The sequence below is a fragment of the Mesoplodon mirus genome, assembly GCF_964341445.2.
Source record: "Mesoplodon mirus genome assembly, chromosome: 2".
NCBI classification, from domain to species: domain Eukaryota; kingdom Metazoa; phylum Chordata; class Mammalia; order Artiodactyla; family Ziphiidae; genus Mesoplodon; species Mesoplodon mirus.
This window is the reverse complement of record NC_138977.1, coordinates 125,978,603-125,992,344: the sequence shown is the minus strand read 5'-3', so window position 1 is coordinate 125,992,344 and position 13,742 is coordinate 125,978,603. Positions and strand designations below refer to the sequence as shown.

The window sequence follows — 13,742 nt, the reverse complement described above, 5'->3', positions numbered from 1 at the left end:
CTAATCTCTCCGATCCCACAGCTGGCCAGGCTGCCCTTCAAAAATTCTCGCCCACACAGGTCTCTAGTGGCTTGGGGCTTCCCTCTCAGACCCCACTAAGGCCTGAAGGGTCCCAGCCATTCTAGAGGGACTTAGAAAATTCCAAGGAAGGCGCTCCGCAGTGTGGGGCCTCCTGAGGGGCAGCCTAGGGTACAGAGGCGCTGACCCCAAACACCCCCCATGTAGGGGGGACCCAGGTAGGGAAAGTCCATCTGGAAGAGGGAGAGGAGGCCTGAGGAATGGCGAGGGGAAGGAACGGAACGGGAGGCACCTCCCTTCTGAGCTGATGAGCTGCCCTCACCCACCCATCTTCCAGTAGCCCGTCCAGGAGGACTGCCGCGTGCAGGGCTGAGCTCTCCACACGCGCTGGCTTGTGTCATTTCCTCACTGGAAAGAGAGCTGGACACAGCTCTGCCTTCCCGCACACGTGGTCTGTGTGATCTGGGGTTGGGTGTGATCACACATATGAGCCGGAATCCTCACTCCTAAACTGGGGACAGCACTCTGCCCACCAGGTTATTGTGAGGATGTAGTGAGACAATTCGGGTAAAGAGCTTGATCAGCTCCCAGCTCAAAGAAAGCCTCAGTGTGATGTGGATGAGGATCAAGAGCCATCCACCATGAGCTCTTGAAAGAAACAGCAGAGCAAGGCTGGTTGGCCCAAGTCTCTGTCTGGGCCACGGTCTGTGTGCACCTCTGGATGTCAAATTTCCGAGGCCAGTTGTATGGTTAGAACGGAAGAGGTGCAGTTGCCTGTGGTGGGCGTGGGGGACACACGCATGTGGACACGCTGGGTCTCCGCTGCGGATGAGGCAAAGGTCAGGATTTATGGGTCTGGGAGTGTGGGCGCTTGGGCCCTGGAGGGGCAGACGGAGATGTCAACGGTGCTGGCAGGGTTAGGGGTGCAGCTGTAGCTCTGGAGGGCTGTTGCGCATTCGTGCGCCGGCCTGCGGGGACAGGGTGCGTGGGCACCCTCAGGTGTCCTGGAGCCCCAGTGGGAGCCTGACTAGGCGCGCGAATGGGGGTGGGAGCGATTTGACTCTGCGCTCAGGACCAAGCTGTGGCAGGCGGCGGCCCCGGCAAAGGCCGAAGGAAACGGACCTGTGGGCTGAGGGTCTCGGCGGTAGGTGCCCCCGGGGGTAGTGAGCACTGAGCAGGGGCACAGAAGGCTGTATACCCAGCAGCAAGCCTCGAGCCCGCGCTCTTGTCAAAAGGCCGCGCGACCTTCACCACTACTGCCTACCCACTCCACAGATGGAAAGGTGAGCTCAGAAAGGGAAAAGGACTTTCCCAGAGCCACGCAGACTGCCGGCGAAGGAAGCACACGGTCCGGCAGTCTTAACTCTGCGCCCCATCTTTCCGGGAGGGAAGAGTGGAACGGGGCGCCCGACCCGAGGGCCAGACGGCAGAGAGTGGGGTCCAGCTGCTCCCACCAAGGGCAGAGACACAAGGCGAACCGCCGGGTCTCCACCTGCGCGCGCCCGGAGCTTCACTCCTCTCTAGCCTTCGGGTTTAATACCGCCTCCTCCCAGAAGCCTTCGGGGACCCGGGCGGGCTTAGGTACCTCCCTTCTCCCCAGCCCCAGCCCCGGCCCCTGGGCTAGAGCTCGGCGTCTTAGGTGGTGGCGCAGGGACCCCACGGACGGCACGGAGCCGGAGGGGGAAGGGACGGGCTGTGGAGAAGGGAGCGGGAAGGGGCGAGGTGAGAACCGAGGGGCGGGGCCCGAAGGCCGAGCCAGACTCCGAGACGCCAAGGAGACGCCAGGTGAGCCGGGCTGGGGGCGGGGAGGGGGCCTGGGCTCCGGCGGGAAGGGTGGGGGCGGGGCCGGAAGGACTGCGGGGAGGGGGCGGGGCACCCCAAGAGGGCCGCGGGCCCGGAGGGTCTAGAAGGGCGCTGTCCTTGCTCTCCGACGCCCCACGGCCTGGGAGGAGAAGGGGGCCGCTCCGCGCCGGCCGGCCGCCGGGTCCCGGGAGCCGCGGAGCTGGCGCCACTGCCAGTTTCTCTTCTTCAAGCTCGGGCAGCCTGGGGGGACACTCAGGCCGGGATAGGGGACAGCCCGGCTCGAGGGCCCCAAAGGGGCAGGCGCGGGATCCGGACGCGAAGCGGCGACGCCGACTCGCCCCAGCTGGATCGAGGCGACGTAGGGCCTTGGCGGGTCGGGATCCGTGTGCCGCTGCGTCCCGGAGTGCGCTCTTCCGCAAAGAAATAAAACCTTTAAAGGGGGCCCGGCCTCCCCGACTCCTATCTGGGCCGGTTCGAAGGGGGGAGGAATCTCGTCCCGGAGAGGGGGGAATGGAGCCAAGGGGGGCACCGCGGCAGCGGGGAAGGACGCACGGGCGGAATCCTGAGCTCTCTTCCGAGGGAAGAGAGCAGAGAAGAATGGAGAGAAAGAGACGGAGAGGAGGAGACCGACTAAAGCAGAGAATCTGAGCGAGAAAGGAAACGCGCAGCCGGGGCCCCGGAGGCACCGCCGATGTCATGCGGGCTAGCCTTCACCAGGTCCCCCTCCAGGGGGTTGGCGAGACCCCAGGGAGTCCCGCAATTCGGGGCTGGAGCACCCGCACCCCAGAGGCCCCCAGCATGCACCTTGCCAGCTCTCGCGTCGGGCGGGGCCCTCACACCCCCAGGATCCGAGAGCTCACCCTCTCTCCAGGGGATGGGGAGCGCGCTTCGGACTGGTCTGCCTCTCGGGATGGAGCTCCAAGCACGTGAGCCCCTCCCCATCTGCCCTCCAGGGATGTCCGGCCCAGCCTTAGCCAACCCACCCCACTTCAGTCCGAGTCTTGGCGCTGCGGACCCAGGGACGCCGAGAGCGTCCAGGAGGTGCCGAGAAACCGAAGACACGAACCCTGGACCAGAGGGGCAGCCGCCGGGCTCAGTCTCCCAAACCCGCAGCGGGGTCGGACCTGGGCTGCACAAGCAGTGGGAGATCGCGGTCCGCGTGGGTGAGGCCGGCCGCGAGAGCCGGGAGGCGGCGCCAGCGTTCCTGCAGCCCGGATCAGTCCTCCGCGGCTCTCAGAGACCTCCCGGGCGGAGGTGATCGCGGGCGCTGGCGCTCAGGTCGGGGACCCACAGGAGCGCCCGGGCCAGTGGGGGAGGGATGGAGGCAGGGACAGATACGTGGAGAAAGAGGGAAGTTTAAGCCTGAAACATGTCTGCAGAGACCGAATTGACGGGCTTTAATGCGCACTGCGAAGTAAGCAAAGGGAGAAAAAAAAAAAAATCAAGCAGGATGTAAATTGAACCGAGGTCAGACTGCGATCCGATTAAAATAAACCTGTAACGAAAACGGCCCCCGGCAGAGAATCAGCCGCTAGGGATACACACCCCTGACGTTTCTGGGCAGTCACTTTTTAAAGCATTTTTATTATGAAAGTTTTCAAATATAAAACAAAGTACAGGAAGCCTTAAAATGAAGCCCCATGTACCCAGTCCCCACTCAATAATGATAAACTCCTGGCCAAACCAATTTCATCTGTGCTTCTCCCTTTCATTTTTACTATTTAATTAATTAGTTTGTTTATTTTTGTTGAGATACTTGCGAACAAACGCAGACATCACATCATTTCAGCGGTAAATACATAAGTGCATCTTTAACTTTTAAAAATTAAAAGATAAGAACTTTTAAAAATTAACAATACAGCTATAAGTCGCCTCACAATAAATCCACAGCTTCGTATAATACTCAGAAGCAGTTGACTTTTGATGGTGGAAATGCAAAGTATTTCTGTTTTGACTTTACTGCAATTTCCAGATAATCAATCATAAGGATTCTTACTTTTACAATAAAACAAACAAAAACTGAGGCCAGCAGCTGCAGGAGCTGGCAAGGGCCAGGCAGTCAGCTCTTGTTTGCTCTCCAAGTGGTGAAGCCGGAGACTGCCTCGTGGTTCTTGATCTTTGTCTTTGCACCTTTGTCCCAAGTGTCCATCCGAGTTCCAGATTCAGAGCTCGGTGCTATCAGAAAAGGGTGGCCCCCCTTCCAGTCTACCCATGAGGGCGTGTCCCTCTCCCCGAGAGGGCAGCGGGGTTTGTACCCAGTTGTGTGGTGAGCCGCCTTGGGGACCCACCTTGGATCAGCGGGTTCAGGCTTTGCTCCTAGCTAACGGATGCAGGAGGCATGTGCACTGAGGGCAGCCAAAGGAAAAGATCCAGGTGATTCTGACGGGTGGGAAGGGAGGGCAAACACTGCCTGAGTGTGCAGGCTATCAGGGAGGGGTGACTCCATGATGGGGCCCTGACCTCTATTGCACCAGGTGGAGGAAGGGGAATGGGGCCTCGGTGGCCAAGTGACTTCATGGAGTCCCTGCCCCAGAGTCTCTGCCCCTCGGTCCCCAGTTTACCTTTCTGAGAATTGCCAGATGAGGCCAGAGGGCTTTGAAGGATGCTTGGGAGACACCTACAGACAGGAGAAAGAGAGAGAAGCCGGCCCAGCCCCTCTGGCCTCCCTCTTGGTACCCACCTGACCAGCTCTCAGCCCAGGTGGGTCGCCTTCTGGGTAGGCTCAGAGCCAAGGCTCTGAGAAACCGTCACCCCATGAAGCCAGGCCAAGCTTGCGGGGAGGAGGTTGGGGGCCACTGACAGCCCTTGACCTGTATCTGCTGAGGAGGGGTCAGCTGGAGGGGAGGCCCTGGGTGAGCAGGAGTACAAAGGCGGGGGCTTCCCAGGTGCAGGGTGCAGGTGGGGAACTGCCATCGAGGAGGAGGGCACTTACCGGGATGCCCCTCAGTCCCTCGCCAGAGCTTTGAATGAGGCGGGCAGAAGTGAGCTGGGGTGGGACGGTGTCTGCTCTCTCGACCAGGACCCCGGAGTGCCCAGGTTGGGTGGGGCGGGCAGAGAACCACCCTGGGGGAAATGAGACTGGCCTGTCCCTTTTAGCAGGTCTGGTTCTGCATGAACTTGGCTGGGAATCCTTGCAGGTGGGCCAGGGTGTCTGAAGCCTGGTGGACCCAACTGGGCTCAGGGACTCTGCAGCCTGAAACCCTAGGCGGCCCAGGGTGGCTGGAATCGGGTCTCACGTAAGAAGTTAGGGTTGGCGGGCTGGGGAGGGCACGTGCGATGGAGACAGATGGAGACAGAGCAAAGCCATTCCTCTCCCGCCAGGAGCGGAGCCAACGTGCGCGAGGTGAAGTTGGCCCGCAGTGATGGCGGGGGACCCTGGAGCCAGGCTCAACCCCAGCCTGGTCCAGCGCGCCCTCTAGGGCTGCGTGTTCCCTACCGTGCTTCTCTCTGGTTTGTGCTGCCCCTGGTGCGACACTCCGGACGCTGGGTAATCATGGGGTAAAGCCAGTTTCCCTGAGCCCCCTGGCCTAATCCAGGTTTGGATACACTTTCTGTATTTCAGTGTTAGGCTTCGAGCTCCCGACCCTTCCTGCGCAGGGGAGCAGCCTCTCCTTCCTCCTCCTGGCGCCTTCCTTCCCACCCGGCGGATCTCGGAGGAGCCGGCGGCAAGGAAGTCGCTCTCCAGCCCATCTTTTCACTGCTTCATCGAAAGACGCAGCCCTTCTCCCCGAATCCGCCCCGCGTTTGCAGCCACGTAGACTCTTCCTCCCTCTGACTCCAGCGGCAGGCCGTCGGGTTCGCTGCTTCCCGGCGGGCGGGTCCGAGGGTACGGCGCCCACGGCTCCTCCCTTCGCGCGCCTGTGGCCCTGGCGCCTGGTGGCTCCCGGGCGGACGCGGAGCTCTGGTTGGTGAAGACCGGCCCGCCGCTGTGGGCGAGCCGCCTGGGAACCTCGGCGCCACACAGCGCTTCGCTACGCCCTGCGGTCTGGTGGCCACCACCTTGAGACCGCACCCGCACAGGCCACAAACAGTCGAATAAAACGGTTGCCTCGTGGTGATAACCCCTTTAACCTGGGTTGTAACGACCCCATTCGTGGTCCGAGAGCTCGGGATCACGGCCGTTGCCGAATCCCATCGCCGCGCGGGTGCGGCGCGGAGCACAGAGCGCCGGCACCGCCTGACGGCCCGCCTGCTGCGTGGAGGGAAAGCGGCAGAGAGCAGGTGGCCGCGGCCGGCGGGGAGGCCTCCGCGGTGCGGCCAGCTCTGCCCAGGCCTTCTGGATGCGTCCCTTTGAGGACTGGCAGTGATTCGTCTGCTGACAGCATGAGGTCACCACAAAAGCGAGGGAGGGTCAGGGTCCCAGGGGAGGCTGAGCAAGGGTGCTGATGCCTAGAGAGGGCACAGTGGGGAAGAGAGTGGGAGGAGGGAGAGATAGGTCTGCGCTGCCCCTTGAGCGGCCTTCTTGGCACTTCACTTCCCCCTGTGGCCGCTGGTCAGGAGCGAAGGCCTTTGGAAATAGCTAAAGCAAGCTCGCTGTAGAGAAGCAGATCGTAAGTCCGTCCTGGCAAAGTCGAGTGAAACCTACAGGAAAAGCAGTAGCATGGGGCAGGTCCCCCCTCCCTCAGGGACAGGAGAGCCAACCCTCAAAGGGAAGCAAATGCGGCAACAGGATGGGGGCTGGGTTGGAGGAGGTGCCCCATGAGTCTCTCAGGTTGCCCACCCCTGTTATGCCCTGGGCACTGGGAGCCTGAAGGTGGGGACCTTAGAGTCCAGAGGGGCAAGGACCACCTAGGCCATGGACTGTTCCCCCCTTCCCCAGGAGGGCTGCTGGAGCTTTCCAGGGCCTGGCCTCAGGGCACTGGGAACTGACTGGAGGGGCTGGGGCAGGGGATGATTCCGGGTCAGGGAGCTGGATGGCAGGGGCAGACAGATGGACCTCCTGCCTGGGGGAGACCCCCGTGGCGCCTTCTCCTGGGCTGTCTGGCGCCACCGCTGAGAACTCCAAGGACACTGGAGGGTGGCCCAGTTGCTGTGCAGCTCAGCCTGGGAGCGTCTGTTCCACCCAAAGTCCCAAAGCCAGGGGGCAGAGACAGGTTTCCGAGGGGGCTCAATTTTGTTACAGAAGTGACCGTTTCAAACACCGGATGACCTCTCTCTCTGGGCTCCAGAAGCACACCCAATAAAGTGTCCTTCCCCCATGTAGGAGGTCCCTGTTTTCACCCTGCAACAGGCCGGCTGTAGAGATCCAGCCATTGGAATAAGCTTTCAATAAGCTTTCATTAAGAGCCCATAAACTTGGGCCCTGACCTGGGACTTTGCCCACAGGTCCGAGTCCCCCAGCTCAAGAGAGACTGCAGATGGTCCAGGGGATGAGGCCCAGGCCAGAGAGCCCTGTTCCCCACCTGACCTTGCTGGACTGTCTGGCGCCAGTGTTTTGTTTTGGCCAAAAGAAAAAAACCCTATGTTAGAGATGGCTCTCAACTCCAGTGAGCTAAGGGGCAGTGGATGCAGGGGGCCACACAGTTGGCAGCCCCTTGTGCCGGGAGAGTGGCCAGTGGCCTTCGCCTGACTCCTGGCTTTTGGTTGTCGCGAAGGCCCCAGAACTGAGCGACAGAGGATGCAGAATCCCCCCTTCCACCCTAGGCCCCTCTCCTCCCTGACCTTGACTTCCCCTAAGGTCTTGCTGGGCCCTCCTGTCTGGAGAAAGTGGGGGCTTGAGAGTACAGCTCAAAGACCCCAGCTCCTGCCTGCCCTGCCCACCTGCCCCTGGCCAGCATTGGAGGGTGTTCCAGGAGGGGGGGAGACGGTGCCCACCATAGCCCATTACCAGAGGAGAGGAGAGGCCCCAGTGATCACAAAGCAGCGGCAACTGTCCAGAAAACGTCCCTTTTTATTCCATACGCAAATAAGTAGATTCATTTTTTAAAAAATGTCTTCGCCAGGATAACCAGGGGCTGCAGCCCAGGAGAGAAGCCCCAGTCTGGCCCCGTCTCCAGAATAGACAATCTGAGAGCAGCGCCACCTGGAAGGATCTTCACCCCTTCCGCTCCACAGGGGCTCTCTTCCTGGGATTCTCTCTCTGCCGGCCCGAGGTTAAGGCCATCAGGCTGATCACAGTGCCCCGGAGGCCTGCTGTCCTGCCCATGCAGAGTCCCAGGCAGGGTTGTTCGGGTTGGAGAGTGGTCACCTCCATCAAGCACCTGGGACAGCCTGGATTTGCTGTGGATTGCGCCCAGCCGCTGGCTCCGGCAGGGCGGGGGCTGGATTTGCTCCGAGGTTGAGGCCTGTCCCCGGGGGTAGGGGGCTGGGGGAGGTTCTGGGCTGCAAGGCCGACTGTCTCTGTGATGCTCTCTTCCCAGCGGGGATCCAGCCTTGCGACTGTCTGGGGAGCCACAGTCACCTGCGTCTCTGTTACATTCTGGACGATCTTCCGATCTTCGGACAGGGGTTCGGCTCGCCCGGGCGGCAGCCTGCGGTCCCCGAGGCGCCGGAGGGCCAGGGGAGCGTCCCTGCCCTCCCTGACGGACGGCCCCCTGGCGCCACCGCTGCCGCCTCGGTCTGTGTGCGCGTCCACAGAAGTCCCCACTGGCCACGGGGAGTGGGCCCGGCCGGCCGGGGGCTCACACCAGGCCGGGCATCTGCGCCCGCAGGAAGGGCACGGAGGCGGCGGCTGGGAAGGCGGCCAGCGGGTAGGCGAGGGCCCCGGAGAAGCCGAGCAGCGGCGGGGGCGGTGCGGGCGCGGCGGGCGCCAGCGGGAAGGGCAGCGTGGCGGGAGCTCCGGCGGCGGCGGCGGCCGGGGGGCTTTCGTGGTAGAGCACGGGCACGCGGACCAGGCGCTGCGCGCCCGGCGGGGACAGGCTGGCCGCCTCCAGCTCAGCCGCCAGCTGCCGCTTCCACTTGTTGCGGCGGTTCTGGAACCAGATCTTGACCTGCGTCTCGGTGAGCTGCAGAGAGGCGGCCAGGCCGGCGCGCTCTGCGCTGCTCAGGTAGCGCTTCAGATCGAAGGTGGACTCGAGCTGGAAGACCTGGCTGCGCGAGAAGACCGTGCGCGTCTTCTTCTTGCGGCCGCCGCCCCCGCCGCCGCCGCGCGCCTCCCCCGCCGCCGCCGCCGCCGCCGCCCGGGCCTCGGCCAGCTCCGCCGCCTCCTCCGCGCCGGCTGCCGGGCCTCTCGCCGCCACCTCCGCCGCCTCCCGCTGCACCGCTCCCGGCCCGGGGCCCCGCGGCCAGGTGCCCTCTGCGCGGCCCATCTCCTCGCCCGTCTCCGGTGAGTCCCGGTCGCTGGCTGCAGGAGGGAGAGGAGGAACATGGGTTGGTTCTGGAGGCTGATCCCCCGGCCCTGTCGCTGAGGCCAGCTGCTTTCCCCGTGAGGTCACCCACAGCCACAAGCAGGGAAATTGTCCCCACGCAGCCCCACCTACGGCAGATCTCACCCTGGGACCGGAGAAAGGCAGAGCATCTGGAGGTGAACTTGAAGACCTGAGCGATGCTCCAAACCAACACGCTGGCCACACACTCACCCCCAGAACCGCGCATCCACACGGAGGGCAACAGAGGGAAGACGGAAGAAAAGGAACACAAAAACACAAACAGAAACACAAAAAGAAGACTGACTCCCTTAAACAGTGACTTCGAATCAACACACACAAAAGCCCCGGAGGTACACCTCACTGAGGAAAGGATGGTCCTTCTGAGAAATGTACACACCAGAAACCAGCACAGAGAGGCCCTCATCTCTAGCACTCAGCCCTAGGCCAAGTCCCCCGGCACAGAAATAAAGACTTGCCATGACCTCTCCCCACTCAAGCTCAGGAGCAGATGCAGAATGCCCGCTTACATAGAAATATTCCCATTGATGGAGGATAAGCAAATGCAAACAATTCCCCAAACCAAACTCCAACCAGGTGACACTGGGAACCTATTCTCCCCCATTTCCTGTGCCCCTAATTCAAATGTCCATGGAGATGTGTCCTCTCTACCCAAAATCACACTCAGAGCGAGTGCAGACGAGGGCAGCTCTGGCTCCGTAGAAACACGGGGCAGCCGCATCTCACCCCAGACACACTGGGCCCATGGTTGAGCCTGTGGGTTTGGGGCTACAAAAGCCCACAGAGGGTCCCTGAGCTCGTGTTCCAAGTACCAAGCTGCACACAATCTCCCAGAGGAGACGCCTCCCCCTCCCCAGGGTTGGCAAGGGATGATGCCTCCAGGTGAAAGAGTCTGCCCAGGACCCAGGTGCTGGTCCAGATTCCAGGCCCAGCTTGAAAAGGGCAGCCGCCTGACTTCCGGGCTCAGGAGGCCAACTCAGGCCAGTTTCCCTTGTGCCTCAGGCTGAGGCTCCTGGACACAGGCCGCAGGTCAGCATTGTGGCCATCGAGTAGAGCTTGGCCCGGCCAGCCCTCAGAAGGCAGCGGTGAGCCCACAGCGTGAGCAGTCCGCAAGGTGTGCAAACACCGGCAGGCTTGTGTCTGTAGCTCGGTCGCTGCGCTCCGCGGCTCCCCTGAAGGTGTGCAGATTTGCGTGCGTCCCTGCCCAACCCTGGTGGCATGAGCCCTCATGGTGTCCAAAGAGGGGTCAGGCTCCAGGCTGGCATGTGTGCGACCAGATATGGGGGGGCCCAGACTCACAGAGGCCCACGTGCTGCCACATGAAGCCAAGCCAGTCCTGCCAGCTCTGGTACAAAATAGGGACCCCTAACCCGCATTATACGAAAGAAGGACTGGCTGTTTGGCGGCTGCCTGTGGGGCTGCAGCTGGAGAAGAACCCCAGGGACAAGAGGGGAATGCATTCCCTCCCCCGAGACCCTTTTCAGAAACACCCCCAGAAGGGCACTACGTTTGATCACTCAATTTCGGGGCAAACACTGAGGCCTGCTCGAGCTTCCCAGAAGGGAAGGGGGTAGAGGCCCGGGACCTTCTGGGTGTAGGCTCTGAGATGTGGGTCCCTTTGCGAGGGGCTCAATCCCACACCAGAGAAGGGGTTATCCAAGAGGTGAGAGGGGTTTGGCCCACCTACTACCGCCCTCCTCACCCGCCCCCCAGCACTCGCTAACTTTCGCTTGGAGCTGAAAGTATTTCAGAGCAAGAGCCTGGAAGAGTCTTCAGCTGGCCTCACAGTGTGCGTTTGGGGGTGGGGGGGAGCTGGCAAAGCCTGGGGGCTGAGGTTAGAATAGCTTCCTAGTCCTCTTGCCCCGGGGCTTCCTCCAAACGGCAGGTCCCCAAGGGAGGCAGGGACCCTGGGGAGGGGAGCAGAACTCAGGGGCTGGGACGCCCAGTCAAGAGGGGCGATCGATTGGGTTCCAGGGCTGAAAAACCCCCCACCCCCAGACTCAGAGCCCTCAGCAGGGAACAAAGACGGGGGAGGGGGAGGGGCAGAAAAGGGAGCGAGAGGGGTGGGACTGGGGGCTTCTTGCATTGCACAGCCACAGCCAAGGGGCTTGGAAGGCCCAAGAGGGAGACCCAGGCCCCTGCCCCAGGTCCTGGCTGCAGCTTGTAGAGGAGATGGGACTTTGGGGACACGGCTGCTGGGGAAGACCGCTGTCCCCCCGTCCAGGCCTCCGCAACAGTGGTTCCCTCTGTTCAACGCCCCCTTTATTTTGCTGAGTCTGACTCTGTCTTCTGACCCTCTCTCTTTCCTTCTTTTATCTTTTCTCTGTTCTTCTCTCCATCACTTACGGGTTTCTTTTTGCTTGTTTTTCATCTTCTCTTCCCCCGCTCCTTTCTCCGCCCCCAACATCCCTCTCTTCTCTGTCCTTTTCTCTTCTTTTCTGCCCCTCCCCCCGTGCCCCCTCCCATGGCCTGCCTTTCCCTGTTGTATTCCCCACCCCCCTTCCTTTTCTCTTCTTAGCTATCTGTTGTCCCCTGTCCCCAAGTTCCTCCCCGAGGGCTCTCCAGAGCCTGGTGATGGGTGAAGCCCAGAGCCTGGGAAACCTTCTCCCTGCATGGGGACCCTGTCCTGGAGAGTGGGCCTCCAAACCTGCTTAACCAGGGGCTCTGCTGGGGCCCGACACGACCCAGAGCCCCCTACAGACGAGGAGGATGGCCCAGAAAGGGCGCCAACGAACCCAAAGTCCCCGAGCAAACGCTCGGGGAAGAAGCCCGGCCGCCCCCGCGTCCCCCCCCTTCCCCGCGCCCTCACTCACTGTCAGGGCTGAGGCCGCCTCCGTAGCCTCCGTGCGACCGCGAGTACCAGCGCGTGGCGCCTCCGCAGCCCAGAGCGTAGGGCGGCCCGGGACCCGGGGGCGGCCGGGGACCGAGGCCCAGCGCGCCCGGCCCAAGCAGCGCCCGGGCCCGCGCGTCCCCGCTCGGCCCGGAGCCCGCGCGCAGCTGTCTCCGCCGCTGCAGCCGCCGCCGCCGCCGTGCCTGCTCCACGTCCTCGTCCTCAGGGTCGTCGTCGTCGTCCTCCTCGTCCTCGCGGCCGCCGCCGCCGCCCTGGGCCGCGCGCCCAGCGCCCTTGGCCTCGGCTGCCAGCAGGTTCTCTATGAGGAAGGAGGAGGCGCGGGCCGGCGTGGCGCGCCCGGGATCCGTCAGCTCGTCCGGCATCGCGGCCGCCGGTCCGTCGGGCTCTGCCGGGCTCCTCGGGGTTCCGGGAGCCCGGGGTGCGGCCGGTCCCGGTCCCCGCTGGGGCCGCTAGCGCGCGGCTCCTTGGCGCACGCGCGGGCCGGCCCTGGAGCCGCTGCCCGGAGCGCTGGCGTCGGGCCCCGCGGGGCAGGCAGCGGCCTCCGCGCCGGACTGGGCTGGGCCGGCAGCGGGTGCGCGCCGACAGCTGGCCGGGCAGCCGCCTCGCTCGCCTTTCACGTCGCCGCTCTGGTCGCCGCCCGGGCCGGCCCCGCTGGGGGCGGGGAGGGCAGGGGAGGGGCCAGCAGGGGCGGGGCGGCGCGGGCCGGGCGGGCAGCCAGCTCAGCCCAAGGATGCCGCGCCGGCCCCGAGTGCGGCCACTGCTCGGAGACGCCGCCCGGATCCGGGCGCGCAGGCGGTCGCGCGTCCGAGGGCGGGCGGCCGGCGGCCCAGGCGGGGGGTCGCGGCCAGTTCGGCCCCGCGTGATTCATTCCCCAGGCCCGAGCCACCCGAGCCGGGGGTTGGAGAGGTGGGGCCTCGGCCGCGGGGCCGCCTATTGGCTGCGGGGCTCCGATGAGAAACAGACTGGCCAATCAGTGTCCGGCAAGGGCAGTAATTACCTCGCGGAGGGGAGAGTGTTGGACCGAGAGTGAGGAACTGCGTGTGTGCGCGCGCACGAGTGGTGTGTGTGTGTGTGTGTGTGTGTGCGCGCGCGCACGTGTGTGTGTGTGCTTGTATGTATTTGTGTGCGTGTGCATACCGTGGCAGGAAGACCCCGGGGCTTCCAAGAAACAGCAAGAGAATGGGTTAGTCATTTTTTTAGACTCCGGGTGTCAAGGCTGCAAAATTGTGGCATATTTTTCATATTTACACTTAATGAAATATGCTTTTAATGCCAAAGGTAGTGCGACAGAACTCTCTAGTTCTCAGATTCAGGCTCAAAATGTAAGAAAATGCTATCCCCCACCCCTATCCCCGTGGCCCTGCCGGCAGAACGCCCGATGTCACACCCGCTGAGCGACAGCGGGTCTCCACCGTCCTGCTCCCTAGGAGGCCCGGGCCTTAGTGGCGGTCCGGGAGCCATTGCCCCGGCCGCGTAGGTCTTGGGGGCAGGCCCTGACTGTAAAGCGGTGGGGAGTCCCCTCCCACTTCTGCAGCAGGGAGTGCGGTGACCAAAGTGCATCCCGGCCCACGGCGTCGCCCTCGGAGCTGTGGCCACTCAAGAGTAACCTTCTGACCGGCTTCCTCTGGGAGCGGGTGACGGCCGAGTCACCGGACGGCAGCGCAGATGCGCGGGCGCAGCAGGCTTCACCGGACGCGAGTTATCGCGGAGAGATACATCCAGCCTCCCAGTGCCAGCCAGGGGCC

General features: G+C 63.2%; 1 protein-coding gene across 2 annotated transcripts; it reads right to left on the bottom strand.

Annotated features, from left to right (window-relative positions):
- Positions 1-7,693: 7,693 nt before the first annotated feature.
- On the bottom strand, positions 7,694-12,590 carry HMX1 (H6 family homeobox 1). 2 transcript variants are annotated; one of them, XM_082610496.1, is made up of 3 exons: positions 11,960-12,590; positions 9,252-9,333; positions 8,598-9,103 (listed from the first exon to the last, which is right to left on the bottom strand). In XM_082610496.1, the coding sequence occupies exons 1-3, from the start codon at positions 12,357-12,359 to the stop codon at positions 8,695-8,697; spliced, it is 891 nt and encodes a 296-aa protein (XP_082466622.1). In that variant the 5' UTR covers positions 12,360-12,590; the 3' UTR covers positions 8,598-8,694. The 2 variants fall into 2 exon arrangements, with proteins under 2 accessions (XP_082466621.1, XP_082466622.1); XM_082610495.1 differs by lacking the exon at positions 9,252-9,333 and having other exon boundaries at positions 7,694-9,103.
- Between the last annotated feature and the right edge of the window lie 1,152 nt (positions 12,591-13,742).